General features: G+C 40.6%; 1 protein-coding gene and 5 non-coding genes across 6 annotated transcripts; 1 reads left to right on the top strand and 5 right to left on the bottom strand.

Annotated features, from left to right (window-relative positions):
- The first annotated feature begins 4,596 nt into the window (after positions 1 to 4,596).
- Positions 4,597 to 10,473, top strand: arl5c (ADP-ribosylation factor-like 5C). The gene is made up of 6 exons (XM_072694153.1): positions 4,597 to 4,786; positions 5,878 to 5,938; positions 6,583 to 6,730; positions 8,669 to 8,752; positions 8,848 to 8,999; positions 9,776 to 10,473. The coding sequence occupies exons 1-6, from the start codon at positions 4,741 to 4,743 to the stop codon at positions 9,822 to 9,824; spliced, it is 540 nt and encodes a 179-aa protein (XP_072550254.1). The 5' UTR covers positions 4,597 to 4,740; the 3' UTR covers positions 9,825 to 10,473.
- Positions 10,474 to 12,211: 1,738 nt separating this feature from the next.
- On the bottom strand, positions 12,212 to 12,283 carry trnac-gca (transfer RNA cysteine (anticodon GCA)). The gene has a single exon. It is a non-coding gene; the product is annotated as a tRNA-Cys (tRNA).
- A 1,035-nt stretch (positions 12,284 to 13,318) lies between these two features.
- trnac-gca (transfer RNA cysteine (anticodon GCA)) lies at positions 13,319 to 13,390 on the bottom strand. The gene has a single exon. It is a non-coding gene; the product is annotated as a tRNA-Cys (tRNA).
- A 1,844-nt stretch (positions 13,391 to 15,234) lies between these two features.
- trnac-gca (transfer RNA cysteine (anticodon GCA)) lies at positions 15,235 to 15,306 on the bottom strand. Its single transcript has one exon. It is a non-coding gene; the product is annotated as a tRNA-Cys (tRNA).
- A 703-nt stretch (positions 15,307 to 16,009) lies between these two features.
- On the bottom strand, positions 16,010 to 16,081 carry trnac-gca (transfer RNA cysteine (anticodon GCA)). Its single transcript has one exon. It is a non-coding gene; the product is annotated as a tRNA-Cys (tRNA).
- Positions 16,082 to 16,963: 882 nt separating this feature from the next.
- On the bottom strand, positions 16,964 to 17,035 carry trnac-gca (transfer RNA cysteine (anticodon GCA)). Its single transcript has one exon. It is a non-coding gene; the product is annotated as a tRNA-Cys (tRNA).
- Positions 17,036 to 18,705: the final 1,670 nt, after the last annotated feature.

The following is an 18,705-nucleotide window of genomic DNA, read 5'->3' as shown; positions in this document are numbered from 1 at the left end:
TATCCTGAAATGGGGGAGGTTTGCAGCTGTCAGCGGCCCATCCAGGGCCTTAGCCGTCTGTGCAGATGTTTTAGACACCTAAGCACATTATTTGAACCCTTGTCTCTCAGCAATAAGAGACATTTTACTGTAAACACTCCAGATCTCATTAGAACAGATGCAGGTGAACATAAATCCAGTAAAAAGGAACAAGAACTTTTCATTCTGAAGAAAGTAGCTGAGATCTTGTGAGCTAGTCTGAAGAACAGAGCTTGGTCCAGTCCAGCCAGCACAGCGTGGATGTGTTCAATACCATCAGCAGAACCAAACCAGGTGTTGGATGATCACTATAAATAATACTAGACTCCATGAGGAGAGCTTTGGAGTTTTAATGAACACAGTGATCACGACTTTCTGTATGAATGTTATTAGTGTTTATTCTAATATCTGTGTTTTACTGTGTAAACAAACACTTACTGTCCAGATAAGTGTAATTATGTACATGTATTATTTTGTTAAATAATGAATATAATAGTTTATGGAAGCAGTTTATGTTTTTGTATGGATAAACAATGAATAATGTTAGAAAAAATATGCTTAACGTTAGTAGTCTAAATGTGGTGTTTTCAGTATTGATACGTTAGTTAGAAGAACATGGGTTGGGTTGTTGGCTTCTCTGTGAACTCCAGACCCTGTATGGATTAGTTCAGTTCCACCAGCAGCTCACCTGATTTACTGTAATGAAGGACTGATAAGATAGCCTAAACTAGGTGTTGGATGGGATTTGGAAATACTGGACTATTTCCAGGAGACCTTTGGAAATGGATAAGCTAAAGAACACACATTAAATCACAATGTAATGTTTATTGATATCAGTGTTCAGCAGATTAACCATTAGTAGCCAGAAACTCTGCTTCATCTGTAATTCTCTCAATAATAATCAATAGTTTATCCATGTGTAATTAATAGTTCTGTATGTCAGAGTTATACATTGATCTAAACTAAGCTTTGTGTAAGTTCTTCCTTTTTTTTCTTTTCAGGAGCTCTCCAAAACTGAACTGACTGAGCTTAGCATCTAAAGCTAAAAATGTATTTAATGCAGATCACTTAAGGTAAAGCAATGGATAAGTGGAATGCTAATGTTTATTCATAGTTCAATCATTGAGATGTAAATGCAGCCGTTCAGCGTGATCTGATGTGAAATGGGGCTTTGTGGAGAAGCTATCAGCTATCAGGAATTTCTTTCCAATAGTGGTGGTAAGAACCAAGGGTCACCATGTTTACAACATAAATACAGCCACCCTCAGTGATCTCCAAAATCACCAGTAAATGTACATTTGTAAATGTATTGTTTGTATGCTATAGTTTGGACACCCCTGGTCAAAATGTCTGTTACTGTGAATTGTTAAGTGAATAGAAGAGGATCCGATCTGCAGATGTCATAGTTAAAAGATCCAGACGAAATATTATTTATATTTAATCAGGATGACTTCTTATTTCAAAATAACAAAAAGGAAAAGGGCATGAAGCAAAAGTTTGGGTACAGGGCATGATCAGAACTTGGAAATGCTTGTTTTTGTAGCAGCTAAGCGAAACGTCTTTCAACTTCACCCATTCTTACTTGCTAAAGGCTAATGGCTTCCAATTCAGTGAGATTCTTGGGTTGTCCTACTAAATCACTCTTTTGAGGTCCATCCACAAAAGGTTGTGGGGCTGTAAGGGCCATCAGCTTGTTCTACCTGAGTTAGTCCATTGAGAATTTTGTGGTGAGATGGAAAAAAGTCAGTGGAATTCCCCATTAAGGAAGCAACCATATACTCTCCTTAAAGCATCCCAGGGTTTATGTCATCCCACTGAAATGACTTGGGGTTATATTTGTGTTACCAGGCATTTGGAAAATGGCTTTTGTTGGAGTAACTGTCTCTGGGAAGGATTTCCACTAGATGTCGGCGCACTGCTGTGAGGATTTAAGGTCACATCCTGAACTCACTAAGAGTGTTTGTGAGGTCAGGATGTTGGACGGTCTCCACCCCACCTCTTCCCCAACTCCCCAACTCATCCCAAAAGTATTGTATGGAGCAGCATCCATCATTCACATTGTTGTAAAAAGCGCTATATAAATACAAATTAATTGAATACCAGAGAACACAGTTCCACTGCTCCACAGCTCAATGCTGGGGGGCTTTATACTCCTCTAGCCCACACCTGGCATAAGACATGGTGCCAATAGGTTCATGTTTATCGGCTCCAGAGAGTCCTATTCTATTGGCTGTACTTCTCTACAGGCACTCGACAAGTTGTATGTGTAGGTATCTGCATAAGACACTGCAGGTGGTGATCAGTATCTGTGAATAAATTACTGTGCAGGGCAGCTTCATTTAGGTAAACTATGAAAGGTAAAATATCGGCCAGTTATAGTATTTTCTTTAAGTCTGTCTTTTTAATGTTCATAAATAACTTGGAAAAAGAGAAAGACAAAAAAAGGACAGTCAATCAGATCAGGATCAGATTTTGGTGTTTTTTTGGGTTTCTTTTAGTTTTTTTACACAGTCACCACCAACAGGACAAATGTTGACATGATTGGACGTGGGTTGTTAAAGTGCTGAGGTTGTGACTTTTATTGTCTTGGTAAAAACGTGCAGCCTCTTTTTGTCTGTATGTCTCTCTCTCTCTCTCTCTCTCTCTCTCTCTCTCATATCTTGGTTTGATCTGTTCAGTGTTTTTGATCGGCTCTGACTCATAACTCGAAACTGCTCTCGCTTACACAACAGACATCAGGGAAACGGAAGAGCGAATGTGGCTTAATTACATGTGTGAAACACACACACACACACAAGCACGCTGCCTTTAAAAGAAAGGCCTGTACAGAGGAAGTCTATTTCTGCTAAGTCAGGTGTGTTTACTCCAGAACTGCAGCTGAATATTTTTCCAGTTACACCTCCTCAGTTAATCTCAGCTTTCTGATACCAATATAAATATGTAGACTCATCAGTATCAATATTGTGCAGTGCTCATAAATACTCAAATCTAGCACTCTTAACATGTATGTGTAAAGGCTCAATCCTAGAGTAACAAATCTGACCTTGGTTTTGTACATTAGGAAGCATCAGGCTAGGTAATGAGCTACAAGCACATTGACCATTACTTTAAGCTACAGCCTATATGACTCAAGTTCCCCAAGTTCCTAGGCACCAGAAATGGACCTGAAATGGGAAGGGGATCATGGCCTCCACATTCCCTGATGATCCCATTCTACATAGTGATCATCCAGTCCACCCTCACATCATCCATAACCACCTCATACCCTTTATGTCCAAATGTTTGTGGACACACCTTCTAATTAATTCATTAGGCTACTTTAAGTTGCACCCACAGAGAAGTGCAAATGTACCCAGACAGCTTGTCTAGTCCCTGTAGATTAGCACTGAATGAAAAAAGACTCTCCGGAGCAGATAAACAGGAAGCATTGAGCTGTGAAGTTCTCTGGAACAATGGCTGGTGCTCCATCCAGTACTTTTGGGAAGCAAAATGGGGTGAGGTGGTGATCATCCAACATCTTGACCTCACTAATGCTTCTGTGGCTGAATGCAATCAATCAAAATCTAGACAGGACAGCCGAGACTCCAACAAAAGCAGGAAAGACTCTTTTTAATACCCTTGATTTCAGTGAATCAGTGAATGAACAGGTGCCCCAATACTTCTGTCCATATGGTGTATCTGACCCCTCTCACCCTGGACATCATCTCCTCCAACCACTTCTCTCTGGTGGAAGACAATTGGACACAAACAGCTTTCTCCCAAGAGAGACTGACCACAGTGGACACCTTAACTCCCCAGAACTTACAACTACACTATAGAGGCCCAGAACACCCTTCTGTACCCTGAATGCCCTTTGCATCATACTTTAAATAATAGTAAATGGTAAAAAAAAATCTATCATTTATATAAATATGACAGTGGTAATACATATTCACAATATTCTATTTTAGCTCATTTCACAGGGGTGTTTGTACTTCTGTCTGAAATTTATAGAGTTTATTTTTCTTATTTGTCCCTTTTTTTCTTCCCCCAGTTCCCTTGCTCGAATACTTGCCAACAGTCTGTGTTCAGTCAGTTTACAGTGTTACTGCATTACTACAGTACTACATGTGTGCCCCAAGACTACGTGCTCCTCTTATGTGAAACCCACTTAGGACTCTGATTCTGATGTTTATGGAGTGTTTAATAGGTGTGTTTATTTGGCAGGTTAACCTGAAAGCTATTACAGATGTTTCTGGGAATTCCGAGTGCTTTCTCTCTCCCTCTCGTCCTCTCTCTTTCACTTCTGTCTTTTCTGATTACTCTGAAAGTTCCTCTGCTGAAATCCCCAGGCGAGAACGAGCAGGACAACAAAAATACGCGTCTGAGAAGATTACCATATTTGGAACGACGGTTGTGAATATTTAAATTAAGCCGTCGACGTCACGTTCGTAGGTGGCCAATCAGATTGCTTTTTCCACGCATTTGTTTTAAAACGTCACTTAGTGCGTCATGTTCCAAAGCGTTTGGCCCCTCCCACACCCTCTGTTACCCTCTCCGTGCTTGCTGAAGTGATTCAACTGATCATTTGGCCTCAGCGCTGCTGCACTCATTAGTTCACCTGGAAGAGGGAACTATACAGCCACTATATACCTGAGGAACAAGCCGAAGAGATTTATTTTGGAGGGAAAGACTGACATTTGGATTCTCAACTTCACTGTGGTCGACGCATTTTGGTGAAAAATGGGACTACTGTTTACCAAACTGATGACCGTGTTCGGTGACAGAGGTAAGACATGAGTGTTTACTAACCTGTTCATTTCACTAAATGTAGCTAACTAGGTTTTACGTGCCACCACCTTTCTGCTTACTAGCCCACTACAGGCAATATCACCATATGACTTATTGCTGCCAGTCAGAAGGCAGTGGGCACCAGCCTTGCTCCTGGAGATCTACTAATCCTTCTGTTTGTAGCCTTCAGAAATGTTTGATCACCTGATTAAGATGTTGATTAAGGGTTGAGATGCAGCATGGCAGCTAGATCCCTACAGTGTGTTTAACTTTCGTGGTAGTTCCCAGACAGACTAATCATAGTCTTGAACATGTAGTGACCATCATCATCATCATCACCTCAAGTTCAACTCCACACAATTCCTTCTAGTCCAGCAGCAGACTTGCAATTGTCAGACTCCTATCTTACACAACTAGCTCGGACAGGTAGAAGATGTTCTGTACTTCTAACCTGTTCAGTAGAGATAAGGCCGTGGCTGTGGGCACTTAGCTACATTAAGTCTTCTGCTGTCAGCAAGTTGAAAGTACAGGCTGAAATCTCATATGGTAGCTGCTATCTAGTGCTGGATGGTTTTGCCAGTATTTTAAAGATCCATGAGTGGTAAAAGAGTGCCTTACAAACCTGACATTGCTTGTTTTCATCAGACTGTTTGGCCTGTTTCTAGATTTACACCAAGGGGAACTTCAGACTTCAGTTCTACACATTAACCAGGCTGAGGTGGACTTAGTTTAGTGTGTACTAAACCACCTGGAATTCCATACCTTCATGCATTTCTCATACCTGTCAACAGCAGTAAAACTACCGGCATGCCTGTGTATCACCCAGCACTGCTTCCAACGCTATGTCAGACTATTTCACAATTACGCTGGAGAGAACTGTGTCAGCAAAACATGCATGTGCATGTTTCTCAGGATGAGATCAGTGGAAAGAATGGTCTGTTTGGTCTTTGACCAAGCACTCACAGGAGTCAGCTCACATGTCAGCACACAAGCATGCTATGTGTGTGTGAATATCTGTGTGTGAGAGTGTGTTCCTCTGCTTTGTTTGTGACTAAAACTTACTTTACCTTCTTCTCTCCTCTCCTCCAGAGCACAAAGTGATAATCGTGGGATTAGATAATGCTGGAAAGACGACCATTCTCTACCAGTTGTAAGTGTCCTTTTTCTGTAACGTTAGGCTGATCAAACCCAGTTTTTCATTTGACATGTTTCAGTTTGAGGCTTTTAAAACAGATTATTTTTCAGTGTTTTGTCTCATACTATCCATTTAAAGGAGCCTGCATTGTTTTCCAGTCTAATCTATATTTGTTGCATTCGTATACCCGAAGAAAAGGGGTACTTCAAGGGTTCTCGAAGAGAGGCAGAGTAGAGCCAATAGTTCTTTGTCTGGTTAAATGGGTCTTCAAATACAATCACATAAAAGAAAAACCTTCAAAGACATTTTAATGGTTCTGTAGACCACAGAAAAGGGTCTTTGGTACAATATAGAAGCTCCTTCCTATTGGCTTCTATTATAAGTGTGTATTTTCTATTAGTGTTGGAAAGCTTGTCAGTTATTATTATTGTCCTTGGTAATCAATTATGTTATAAATACAGACAAATAGAAATTAGGTGGGTATTTATTTAAGCCAGTTGTCACTAACCATGCTCTTAGTTCTCTGCTCTCATGCATGTTTGAAAAATGCAACTCTGTACAATAGGCCAGTAGTACAGCACCACCTGCTGGATAAAACCCATCCTATACATTTCTGACCAGGGTTTTGAGTAACGTATCTCTTTCTTCCCATTCTCTAGTCTGACAAAAGAGGCAGTGCACACCACTCCCACTATTGGCAGCAATGTGGAAGAAATAAACGTCAAGAAGACGCGCTTCCTCGTTTGGGACATTGGGGGCCAGGAGACTCTCAGAGCCAGCTGGAACACTTACTACTGCAATACAGAGGTGTGTGTGTGCTTGTGTGTATGGCACTGACAATGGCAGGAAATGACAGAGATCGGTTATGAAAAGAGATGGTAATGGTTACAGTGGGTGGGGTTTTTGTGGTAAGTAGTGTAGGTATCCTTCATAATGTTATTTTTAGAGCCAGTGATGTGGTTTCCCTTTTGTTTTGTTGGACAGTGACACATGGCTCTGTACCCCAGCTTTTTGAATTAGAAATGGTACCCGTCCAGTCTTAAACATTGCTTTTGTGTGTGGAGATGGTGTTGGCAATGCTGGTGTTGAACAATATGTTTCACATCATTAAAGAAGACGCCTGTGAACAGTGCATTGTTTGGCAAGTTTGCAGAAGAATGCTCATCACTGTACAGCTGAAGGAGTATTCAGTAAAACAAAGCCTGCTAATGGCCTACATCAGTTCTTTTGTTCTGAGATGAAACATCCTTGAAGCATTAAAAAAATACTCACCAACCAACACCCTGAGCATCAAATCTACTTCTTCGTCCAGAGAATAGAAAAGCCTATTTTCAGATTGCTTAAAACAGTAGCGTGTTGAGTTTGAGAACAGTATCATATGATGGTGGAGATCTTCTCCATCTCAAGCAAATGGAGAAAACGAAAGCATGGAGGAAAAAAGGAACTGTCAGTGACTACTGGAATCCCCTCACTTCTCGATTACTGTGAGTGCTGATGTTAGCAGAATTCGAAAGTATCAGCATTTCACCACCGAAAGAGCTCGCTCACGCTTCTGGGCCCAAAAATTCCAGAATAACTTCCTGACTGACACAACCACAGCCCCATTAGAGTCAGATGACGTCTGGGTGTCACAGCCTGCACGCCGACGTGATGCATGAAGCAGATGTGCAAGCACTTATTTGATGTGCAGCAATAGATTAGAATAGACCAACTTCCTCATGCTCTTGTCTTCTGACGTGAACATGTGTAGCCCAGGGAGGTGGATGACATGCGACTTCCTTCCTTAAAGTGGATGAAAGAGCAGTTAAATGAAAGCTTACACGCCACACGTTACTCCACTGCAGTGCTGAGCCAAAAGCTATGCTACTCTCCAAAACGGAGACTTTCATATTAAGCCTTGCGCTCTTACCGTAAGAGACATGGTCTTGTTTTAGAGGAAACAAAATATAGTGTAAGGAGGACTGTACAGAGCCCTCTAAAATAGTTGTCAGTAGTTGGCCAGTTCCGTCACAGCCCCTGCCTCCCACTTTCTGCTGGTCCAGGGGATCAAGTCGTCGACTTGACACTTAACCTTCAATTGAGTCCCAAGTGTGCTTCCCTTAGCTTTAGGCCATAAATGCCATGGAATAACCATGCAGAGTGGACTGAGGTGAAAAAAAAGGAAACACCCAAGATCAGTATACAGTAGAAGGGTTGTCCAAAAACATTTGTACATATAGTGTAGCTTGTCAACCCACCAACTCTATTGCATATAGGTCAAGGCAGTCCCAGTTGTGTCTCAATGACAATTTTATATGCAAAGGCAATTATATTAGCTACAGTATAAATAAATACCTCTCAAGAAGGCTGTGGTATAGCCTGAGGGGGAAGAAGAAGGACCTGGGCAATGGTGGTGCATAGTTGAAATATATGTATTTTTTATGTATTATTTAATTTATGTGATAAAAATTATTATTATTCTTCATCTTATTATTAATGATAATAATAATAAGAAGAAGAATGATGATTATTATTAATAATAATAATAATGACAAGTTATACAGTTACAAGTATGGGGAGTTTCGGGAAGTTTCTTTGAAATTTAAAGTTTTGTTTGCTTGAAGTTTCATATTAATTATTAATTAATTACAGTGTAATTATGGTGCTATTTCCAATAAAGAAATATGGTGCTATTTTCCAAAAGCTATTGTGACAGTAAGTGACGGGGTGTGTAACCATTGCCTCTCTTCCTGTCTTGTTTTGCAGATAGTGATTCTGGTGGTTGACAGCACAGATCGGGAGCGTTTGACTCTTACTAAAGAAGAGCTTCACCGGATGCTTGCGCATGAGGTGAGTTCATATGCTTCTACATGCCCTTGACATCTACAGTTGTCTTTATATTTGGTCAGCACTGTGTAAATACGTAACCTGCTGCCCTCTCGCAGGATCTACAGAACGCCTCTGTGCTGGTATTGGCCAATAAGCAGGACATGAAGGACAGCATGTCAGCAGCAGAAATTTCCCACAGTCTTACCCTCAATTCACTAACAGCCCACTCGTGGCATGTCCAGGCCTGTTGTGCACTCACCGGAGAGGGGTAAGTGTGACCACTAATTTATGAAAAAGGATTTGGGAAAAATATGTGTTTCATTTTTGCAGTCGCTATGCTAGTGATTCACTAGTGTTCAAAAGTTTGGGATAATTTTTTCAACAATAAAAAACAAAGGTGTTTTTAATAAAACGCATATGCTAGTCTTGTTCAACGTTACAGGTTTCATATCACTAGTGAGTCACTACGAAGATGTAGATACAATATTTAAAATTGTAGATGCATCAACACAGCTATAGATGATTCTGCATAACATAAGATACAGTTTGAGTCACACTTTCCTGAGGGACAGCCCACACACGTACATAAGCCTTTCATAACAGCTGACATGAACCTGCATAAACATAATTATGCATACAAATAATTGTTCCAACAAAACATGAGTTTTCATAACACTTGAGGTGAAATGGCATTAAAGTTGACAAAAGTCACCTGTATGACACCTGACACTTGTTGGAATAAGCCTTAAATGTTTATGTAGGTTTATGTCAGTTGTCATAACAGGCTTATTTGGGTGTCATGTAGCCTTGAGAATAGTACAGTGAAGTATGATTAAACATTGACCTGCATTTCTGTTTTGGGGGCCAAAAATTAGGGAGATTACATTTCTAGGTTTACGCCAACACTTCATTATTTATGGAAACAATAATAAAGCTTGTGATTGATTAAAGGGGTAATTTGCATATGCTACCCTTTTGTGACCCCATAATTGCAAAGGCCAATATTGTGGACTGACCTTTTTCCTTTTCTTCCTCTCTCTCTAGTTTACCTGCAAGTTTGGACTGGATGCGTTCTCGGGTTGTAGCAAACTAGTTCTGCAGTCGTCTGCTGTAACTTTCCAGAACCAGTAAGAGAGCACGCCGGGCCTGCCTTCGCCCTTGTCCAGCACCCAGTGCCTCAGTCTGGACTAGCGCCAACTCAGAGCCCCCTTTAAACACAACAGACTGGAGGCGCCACATGCCACAAACTTTCCTGCCAAACCTGAAAGCATGCATGTGTGTGTGTGTGTGTGTGTGTGTATGTGTACATGTGGGTGTGTTTGCATATTATGTGACTCCGTTTTAGAGGTCCACATTGTTTACATTGCAAATGGATTGTGTTGACCAGGACAGGAGGATTCTGCTGTGAAATGTTGAACTCCGAATGAACAGTGTCTTTTGGCCGCTGGTGCCACAGACTGTTCGGCTCCACTGGGAGTTGAGGATCACTGCCTAAAGACAGCCCCTTGGTGGAAGGGACCAAGTCACATGACCATTGAGATGGGTGCCCAGCCTTTAAGCTACTGAAGCATTACTTGAAATATTTAAGTGGACCTTATTTGTGATGGACAGATATAAAAACCTGCAAGTGCTGAAATGAAATAAGTATTGTAACTCTGAAAGCAGGCTGGTTACTCAGGTTATGTCTATTTTTCTTGGGCTTTTTTTCAGTTTTTGTACAAATAAAAGTTCTTGAAAAAGCCTTTCACTATGGAAATGGGTCTTATTCAAATGTACAACAGTATTCATCATAACTATCCAGGTCATTTAATCATTGTTAGAAATTTGCTTCCCACAGGACAGCCTGTATTACTATGTTTATTCAGTACTTAGCACTGAACTATAGCCTGTATTACACAGCGTACACAGCTTCATTAATCATGCCTAGTTTACAGCCCTACATAATGCCATGACTACACTTAAATATCTAATAAACATCATGTATGGCTTACTCCAGATGCAGTCTATTAGCCAAAGCATGTCTAATATCTGCTATGTGTTTCTTTAGTTTGGAATGGGAGATGCTAGGCTGACCTTACTATCCAACACTGGACTTAGACTGTCACCAATCACATTTCAATAAGCTAAATCTTCCTTTGTTTGCTGGAGACATTAATCAAAAACCATGTAAACCATTTTAATGATTTGGAAAAACAACATGTATGGACCTTATTCAAACATTTAAACTAAAATATTAATTACATTATCAAACACATGATGTCTTGCTTTGTAGTACTGTTCCACTTTCACACCACATACATCAGTACAACATAAAAAAGTGGTTCTCACTTTAATTCATTTAAATTTGCATTTATGCCATTTAACAGACGTTTTTTTTCCAGAACGACTTTTAGAAGTGCTTAATTTTTGAGCTTTGTGATGACGAGAGCCATTCATATATACAGAGAGGTTTGTTTTTGTCAGAATATGGTATGACTTACTTCGGTCAAGTATGAAGGTTAGGATACATTTTAAGAGGGACTGAAAGACATTTTTGGACGTGAGAATTTAAGGAGACTGTATACGTCCAGTGTTTTATTAGCTACATTAGCATTGCAACTCCCATTGTAAACCAAAGAAGCAAACCTCAGCCATCAGATGGTTGAAGTGAAAAACATTGATTGTCTAAATCTACAGTGGCATCTGTCAAAGGGAGGATAAATTAGGCAGCAAGTAAACAGAAAAATGGCCACTTGGACAAGTGCCAAACTGTAATGGCTAGATAACTGGGTCAGAACATCTCCAAAACATAAGGCAGGTCTTGTGGGCTGTTTTCAGTACGCAGTGGTCAGTACCTACCAAAAGTGCCCCAAGAAAGGACAGCCAGTAAACCAGGGTCATGGGCACCTAAGACTCATTGAAATGCTCCATAGAAGCCCCACCTCACCTACTAACTTACGGCACTTAATGGATCTGCTGCTAACGTCTTGGTGCCAGATACAACAGGGTGCCTTCAGAGGTCTTGTGGAGTCCATGCCTTGAATGGTCAGATCTGTTGTGGTGGCACAAGGGGGACACTCTCAGCATTAGGCAGCTAATGCTAATGCTATGGCTATTTACTCAAGAAGCTCCAGATGAAATGCTAAAGATGTATGTATAAAAATATGTTTTAATAAATATTATTATTATTATTATTATTATTATTATTATTTAAGTTTTTTTTTTTTACAGTTTAATAGTTAACTAGGCCTGGAAGCAACAGGGTGCTGCAACAGCAAACACAGTTAACAATGAATGGTACATTCTTATTTGTTCTGTTGGGTGTCACTCTACAGCCGCACATAAGCACAGAAGAAAGTGTGAGCTACTGTGAGCTTCTACCAGCATATGCCACATTAAAAGAACACATTACATTGGCAAACTGATTAATATTATTCTATTTTCGCAGAGTTTCACTGTCAAAGAGCTGTATTTGTCCATTTTGCTAAAGAGCTAGCCAGAAGGGGGCACCCGGATTTGAACCGGGGACCTCTTGATCTGCAGTCAAATGCTCTACCACTGAGCTATACCCCCTACATGGAAGCACACTGTCTCACGAAGGAGCCATGACAATAAATCAGACGGCTCTTTGTCACAAGACGATCATTGTCTCTTGTTAACTGAAGGCAATCATTTGTCTCGTGGTCCTCAATTAATTCTGGACAATTTTAGCAATGCTTTAAATAAGCTAAAATCTGTTAACTGTGTGCTTATCTCATCCATGTTTCTGTAAAGCATTGCTCTACTCAGTCCGTCTACATGCTTGCTTTTCCTTAAACGTCACTCCAAACTGAGGCATATCATCCAACTTTACAGAACACCACTGATTCTTGACTTGAACTGGGGACCTCTTGATCCACCGTCAAATGCTCTACCACTGAGCTACACCCCCTAAGCAGACATCATGACACTCCTGCAGAAGCTTTGAATGGATTTTAGTCAGGAGATAAACGTTCTCTCCTTTTAACTGAAGGAAATAATTTATTTCCAGGTTCTTTAAACCAGAAACAACCTGACAACAGAGAACTATTTCTTACATCCTCAGATTAACATCCAGTGATGTTTCTGAAAATGCCTTTGAAGCTAGTGTATCTTACTACAGCTTTCTTCATTAATGAAGCAAAATAACAGAGGCAGAGGGGCCTCAGACTACCTGGCTCAGAGGCTGGGGACAGTCCACTTGAACATGTAATCACTATATAAATGACATAAAGGTTAAAGTTAGCTCACCACATAAAGGATTCGTAATGGTATAGTGAGTAAACACAGCAGCATCTACGACACCACCTACCACACTCCTCTGCTTTACTGTGCTGTCGTGTTGTGCTGCATAGCCGGCTGGGAATCTGGGACACAGGGATTCCAATCACGCATATTTGGATTTTTACCAACTTTTGCTGGATTTTTAACATGGCCTTGGACCCTAGTATTGAATATTTTGTATATTTTCTACTTGTACTGCGTCACCAGGAGTGATTGAGGTAGGCCTATTGCTTGAGATATCTAAATGGACTTTATTTGTATTTGACAAACGCAAATAAAAATTTGGTACTGCTAAAAATGTTGCACAGGGGGCACCCGGATTTGAACCAGGGACCTCTTGATCTGCAGTCAAATGCTCTACCACTGAGCTATACCCCCTACACACCTGCCTGGTCTTGACACCTGGAGTAATGCAGTGTTTCTCAGCCCTGGATCTGGAGGCACTCAGCCTTGCACATTTTAGTGTCACACAATTCCAGCAGAGCAAAAGCACTTCAATGCAGCTAAACCCCAACATGCAAGTGCATTTCACTGACCATCTTACAAACAGTCATTCTCAACCTTTAAAAAAACATTTCAGAGATCATGCTGGTGTGGGTTTAATACCCGTTTCATCCCATTCAATGAGGCACACTGATAATCTACCTTTGCAGCACACGTTTTGCCATTAAAGCAACAATATGCAGCAATTCAGCTACTTTAAAACGCTGCTACTGCATAATGAATCTTTGGTGGAGCTGAATGAGACTTCTCATCAGACCTGCCTAACTCTGCGTATCCCGAGTCATGGTTGTGTAAAGTATTGCTCTACTATGTCAGTCCCCATGCTTCTCTTCTCCTCAAAAGCCACTACATGTTACTAATGAAACATAAGTAAACTGTTAACATCACACTATATTCTACAGAGTGCCACTCCTGGCAGTCTGTCAGGATTGGAAACAGGACCTCAGCCATCATCACCACCAACATTGGTACCCCGCAGGGCTGTGTCCTTAGCCCTATCCTCTACACCCTGTTCACCCACGACTGTGTCGCCACCCATCCTGGCAACATCATTCTGAAGTTTGCTGACGACACCGCTGTGATAGGTCGTATCACTGGCGGAGACGAGGCAGCCTACAGGAAGGAGGTGGACAGTCTGGTGGCATGGTGTACCAAAAACAACCTAACCCTCAACACGGACAAGACCAAGGAGATGATAGTGGACATGAGAAAGGAGAGGAGACCTCATCAGCCACTATTTATCCGGGACCTTGAGGTAGAGAGGGTTAGCAGCTTTAAGTACCTAGGGGTCCACATCAGTGATGACCTCACCTGGACACTGAACACCACATATGTGCTAAAGAGGGCTCAGCAGCGGCTGTACTTCCTCAGGAGGCTGAGGAAATTTGACATGTCACCCAGAATCCTCAGCAACTTCTACAGCTGCATCATTAAATCAATCCTGACCAGCTGCATCACTGTGTGGTATGGCAGCACTACTGTGAAGGACCGCAAACGCCTGCAGAGAGTGGTAAAGACTGCTACCAAAATCACCAAGATGGCACAACCCTCTCTGCAGAGCATCTACAATCTCAGAGTCCACAGGAGAGCTGCCTCCATCATCAAAGATCCCACCCACCCCCAACATGGAATATTTACACTTCTACCTTCAGGTCGGAGGTACAGAAGCGTGAAATGCCGGACTACCAGATTAAAGAACTCTTTCTTTCCCACAGCCATCAGACTCTTAAACAGTTGAGCTGATGGCTCCCCTCATAGACATCACTGTATTTATAACAATTGCACTAACTCATATCATTTTGCACATGAATAGTTGCACTACTGTACTTGACTGTTTGTGTCTGCATACAGCTGCACACATCGTTTTGCACATGTAACTGTTCTTGTATGGTTATATTTCAGCTCATTTTGCACAAACACCACTTTACTACAGACTGTTACAATGTAACTAATGTAGCACATACCTGCACAATGTATATAGCCTGTATAATTCTAAATTGTTTACATTTTATATTTTATTTTATATATTCTCTGCATGTTTAATTTTTGATCCTTGTTATTTGTCTATTTATACTTATACTTTTTATTCTATGACATCCAATGTGGGCAGCAAAGTAAGAATTTCATTGTACAGGGAAACTAGTTTCCTTACTGTGCATATGACAATAAAGCTTTGAATCTTGAATCTGAAGAGCCATGTTGCTAAATAAAGGCCTGGAAGGGGGCACCCGGATTTGAACCGGGGACCTCTTGATCTGCAGTCAAATGCTCTACCACTGAGCTATACCCCCAACACTCCATCTTAGCTTACATTCACTGAACACAGTGTTTCTCAACCCTGGTCCTGGAGGCACCCAGCCCTGCACATTTTAGTGGACACATTCCCCTTAACTCTGAAAGGGCTTGTTAGTGAGCTGATTAGTTGAGGTGTGTTGAGAGCAGGGAAAGCACTAAAATGTACAGAGCAGGGTGCCCCAGGACCAGAGTTAAGAAACACTGTCTGAACCCAGATGAAGCTCCAGATGAAATGCTAAAGATGTATGTATAAAAATATGTTTTAATAAATATTATTATTATTATTATTATTATTATTATTATTATTATTATTATTATTATTTAAGGTTTTTGTTTTTTGCAGTTTAATTAAAATGGTACATTCTTATTTGTTCTGTTGGGTGTCACTCTACAGCTGCACATAAGCACAGAAGAAAGTGTGCAGGAAAAGTCAAATACACCGTCAAATTAACTACTAACTATGAATTTTAGACTTTTAAGTGATTTGAAGTCAGTTGTTAACCGTGCAGGACATCATTACAACAAATTAAACCTGACACCAAAGTTCTGCAACCATTAATGTTGTTCTGTGAGCTTCTACCAGCATATGCCACATTAAAAGAACACATTACATTGGCAAACTGATTAACGTTATTCTATTTTCGCAGAGTTTCACTGTCAAAGAGCTGTATTTGTCCTTTTGCTAAAGTGCTAGCCATAAGGGGGCACCCGGATTTGAACCGGGGACCTCTTGATCTGCAGTCAAATGCTCTACCACTGAGCTATACCCCCTGCACTCTCACCTGCTCTTCACACCTGAAGTAATGGGTCACTTGATCAGTGCTCCGATGTGTTTTATGTGTGTAAACTAAAGTCTGTTTGCAGTGTGTTTATCTCATACACACTCACCAGGCACTTTATTAGGAACAACATACTAATACTAGGTAGGGCCTCTCTTTACTCTCAAAACAGCTTCAATTTGTACATGGATTACAGATACCGTTGGAAACATAACGCTGCTACTGCATTATGAATCTTTGGTGGAGCTGAATGAGACCTCTCATCAGACCTGCCTAACTCTGCGTATCTCATGCGAGTCATGGTTGTGTTCAGAATTGCTCTACTATGTCAGTCCCCATGCTTATCTTCTCCTCAAAAGCCACTACATATTACTAATTAAATGTAAATAAACTATTAACATCACACTATATATATTCACACTATATAACACACCATGTTGCTAAAGAAGTGCCCGGAAAGTCAAATGCTCTATAACCCCATCACATCTTCACCCATTACATATATGGCCTAATGGGTCACCTTACATTCACTGAACACAGTGTTTCTCAACCCTGGTCCTGGAGGCACCCAGCCCTGCACATTTTAGTGGACTCTCTGCTTTAACACATTCCCCTTAACTCTGAGAGCAGGTTGAGAGTTGAGAGCAGGGAAAGCACTAAAATGTGCAGAGCAGGGTGCCCCAGGACCAGAGTTAAGAAACACTGTCTGAACCCAGGCTATGCATGTTTCATGTCTAACTGTGCTACAAATAGACCGTGTGGGACTTTCCTTTGACATAACTTGGATTTGATGCTAATGAAATGCATAATTATGTTGTTCAACTGCGTTAAGGACATATGTGTTAAACATCTAAATAAAAAGTTAGACCAAAAGAGGGGGCACCCGGATTTGAACCGGGGACCTCTTGATCTGCAGTCAAATGCTCTACCACTGAGCTATACCCCCTTGCGGTTGCACCGTCATTTAGTCCCATTTTAAATCTATACTCAGGCTTTTGGAGCATCAGCGGGGCAGATGAAATGTTATTGCTATAGTTTGTACAGGAATTGTAGTTATTGTGAGATGGGTAGTAATGAAGCTGGTGATCGACGTTTTCTGATGATCGCCAAAAAAAAACAGACTGACATACGTGCTATAGCGAGAACAACAGGAAACACTGCAAACGAGGGAATCAGCACACAGTTAGCTAGCTAGGTAGCTACCCAATATTTTGACGATATACCTACACAAGCTCCTTTTAAAAATGCTAAATAGCTTAGACCAGATCATAGACAGCACATGACTTTGAACCCCCTTCGCTAGGGTTACCTGTCTATCCACATCTTTTTATTGACTACAAATATAGAAATAAAAATAATAAGAGCGTTGGCACTTCTAAAATATGCTCTAAAAGTTAATAAAATGTGTATAAATGCGATGTTATCTACGTGTTTGTGGAGAAACGCAAATATTCAACCATATGTTTAACGTGCGCTCGCAACCGCTGACTTCTATGCGTTTTCCGCCGGAAGTACAGATGACTGACGGCAGACCTTCTGCTGCGTATTATTTGTAGATCAGCGCTCACCTGCAGGCACGTATACGTGAATACAGACGTACTGACGCTTATGGTAGAAGTCTGTCACCCAAATAAGTGTGTGCTAGATTTTAATGGCTTCTTAACTAATTTATTATCGTAGCTTTAATGAGGAATTAAACGTTGATGAAAGTTACTGACAGTATAGCAGGAAATGGGCATTCTGGATGTTTAATTATCTTACCATTATACACATTATATACACATATATATATATATATATATATATATATATATATATATATATATGCTAGCTACGCTTTAGCAAACATATATTTTAGCTAGCATGCACATTAAGGAGAAATCCACCATTTTTATTTAATTATTATATAACAGTGTTGTATAGGCGAACTGGACGCATTTCTACACGATGCCCACTAGTGGGCGCTCCCGCCTCGTATTCACTTCTGGTTGCCATGGTTACTCCGGCAGCACACAGGTTAGCCGTGCTGAGCTGAGCTGGCCAACTTTGCTGAAGTTCCCTGACTGTGTTTTGTGGAAAGGTTGTCATCGACACAAGCTACATTCAGGTCCATATTGTGTAAAGAGCTTTGGAGGGGGGCTTTATATCCCTCTAGCCCACACTTGGCATACGGCAGGGTGCCAATAGGTTCATGTTTAGCTGCTCTAGAGAGTCCTAATATATTGGCAAACCCTGTATTCAGGGACTAGACAAGTGGTGCAGCTCTGCAATGGTGGCGGTGCTTATTCAATGAATCAGCAACTGTAGATTTTATCAGACTCAAATTGCACAGTAAATTGCACGTTACAGCAACAGAAACAATAACAATAATAACAATAATAATAATAATAATAATAATAATAACAATGATGCAGCTTGATGCAGCTTAAATAAAAACCGAATCAACCTCGCAACAATGTATCACAGCTTCTCTTCTCTCTATATATATTTTATTTATTTATTTATTTATTTATTTATTTATTTATTTATTTATTTATTTATTTTTAAAGGAATCCCAAAAGGAAACCAATCGTATATGAAAGTCCAGTCCGATAACCATCAGTTTTAGGTGACCTG

The sequence above is a fragment of the Salminus brasiliensis genome, chromosome 12 (genome assembly GCF_030463535.1).
Source record: "Salminus brasiliensis chromosome 12, fSalBra1.hap2, whole genome shotgun sequence".
Classification (NCBI taxonomy): Eukaryota; Metazoa; Chordata; class Actinopteri; order Characiformes; family Bryconidae; genus Salminus; species Salminus brasiliensis.
The sequence above is the reverse complement of the archived record's forward strand: the minus strand, read 5'-3'. Positions and strand labels throughout refer to the sequence as shown.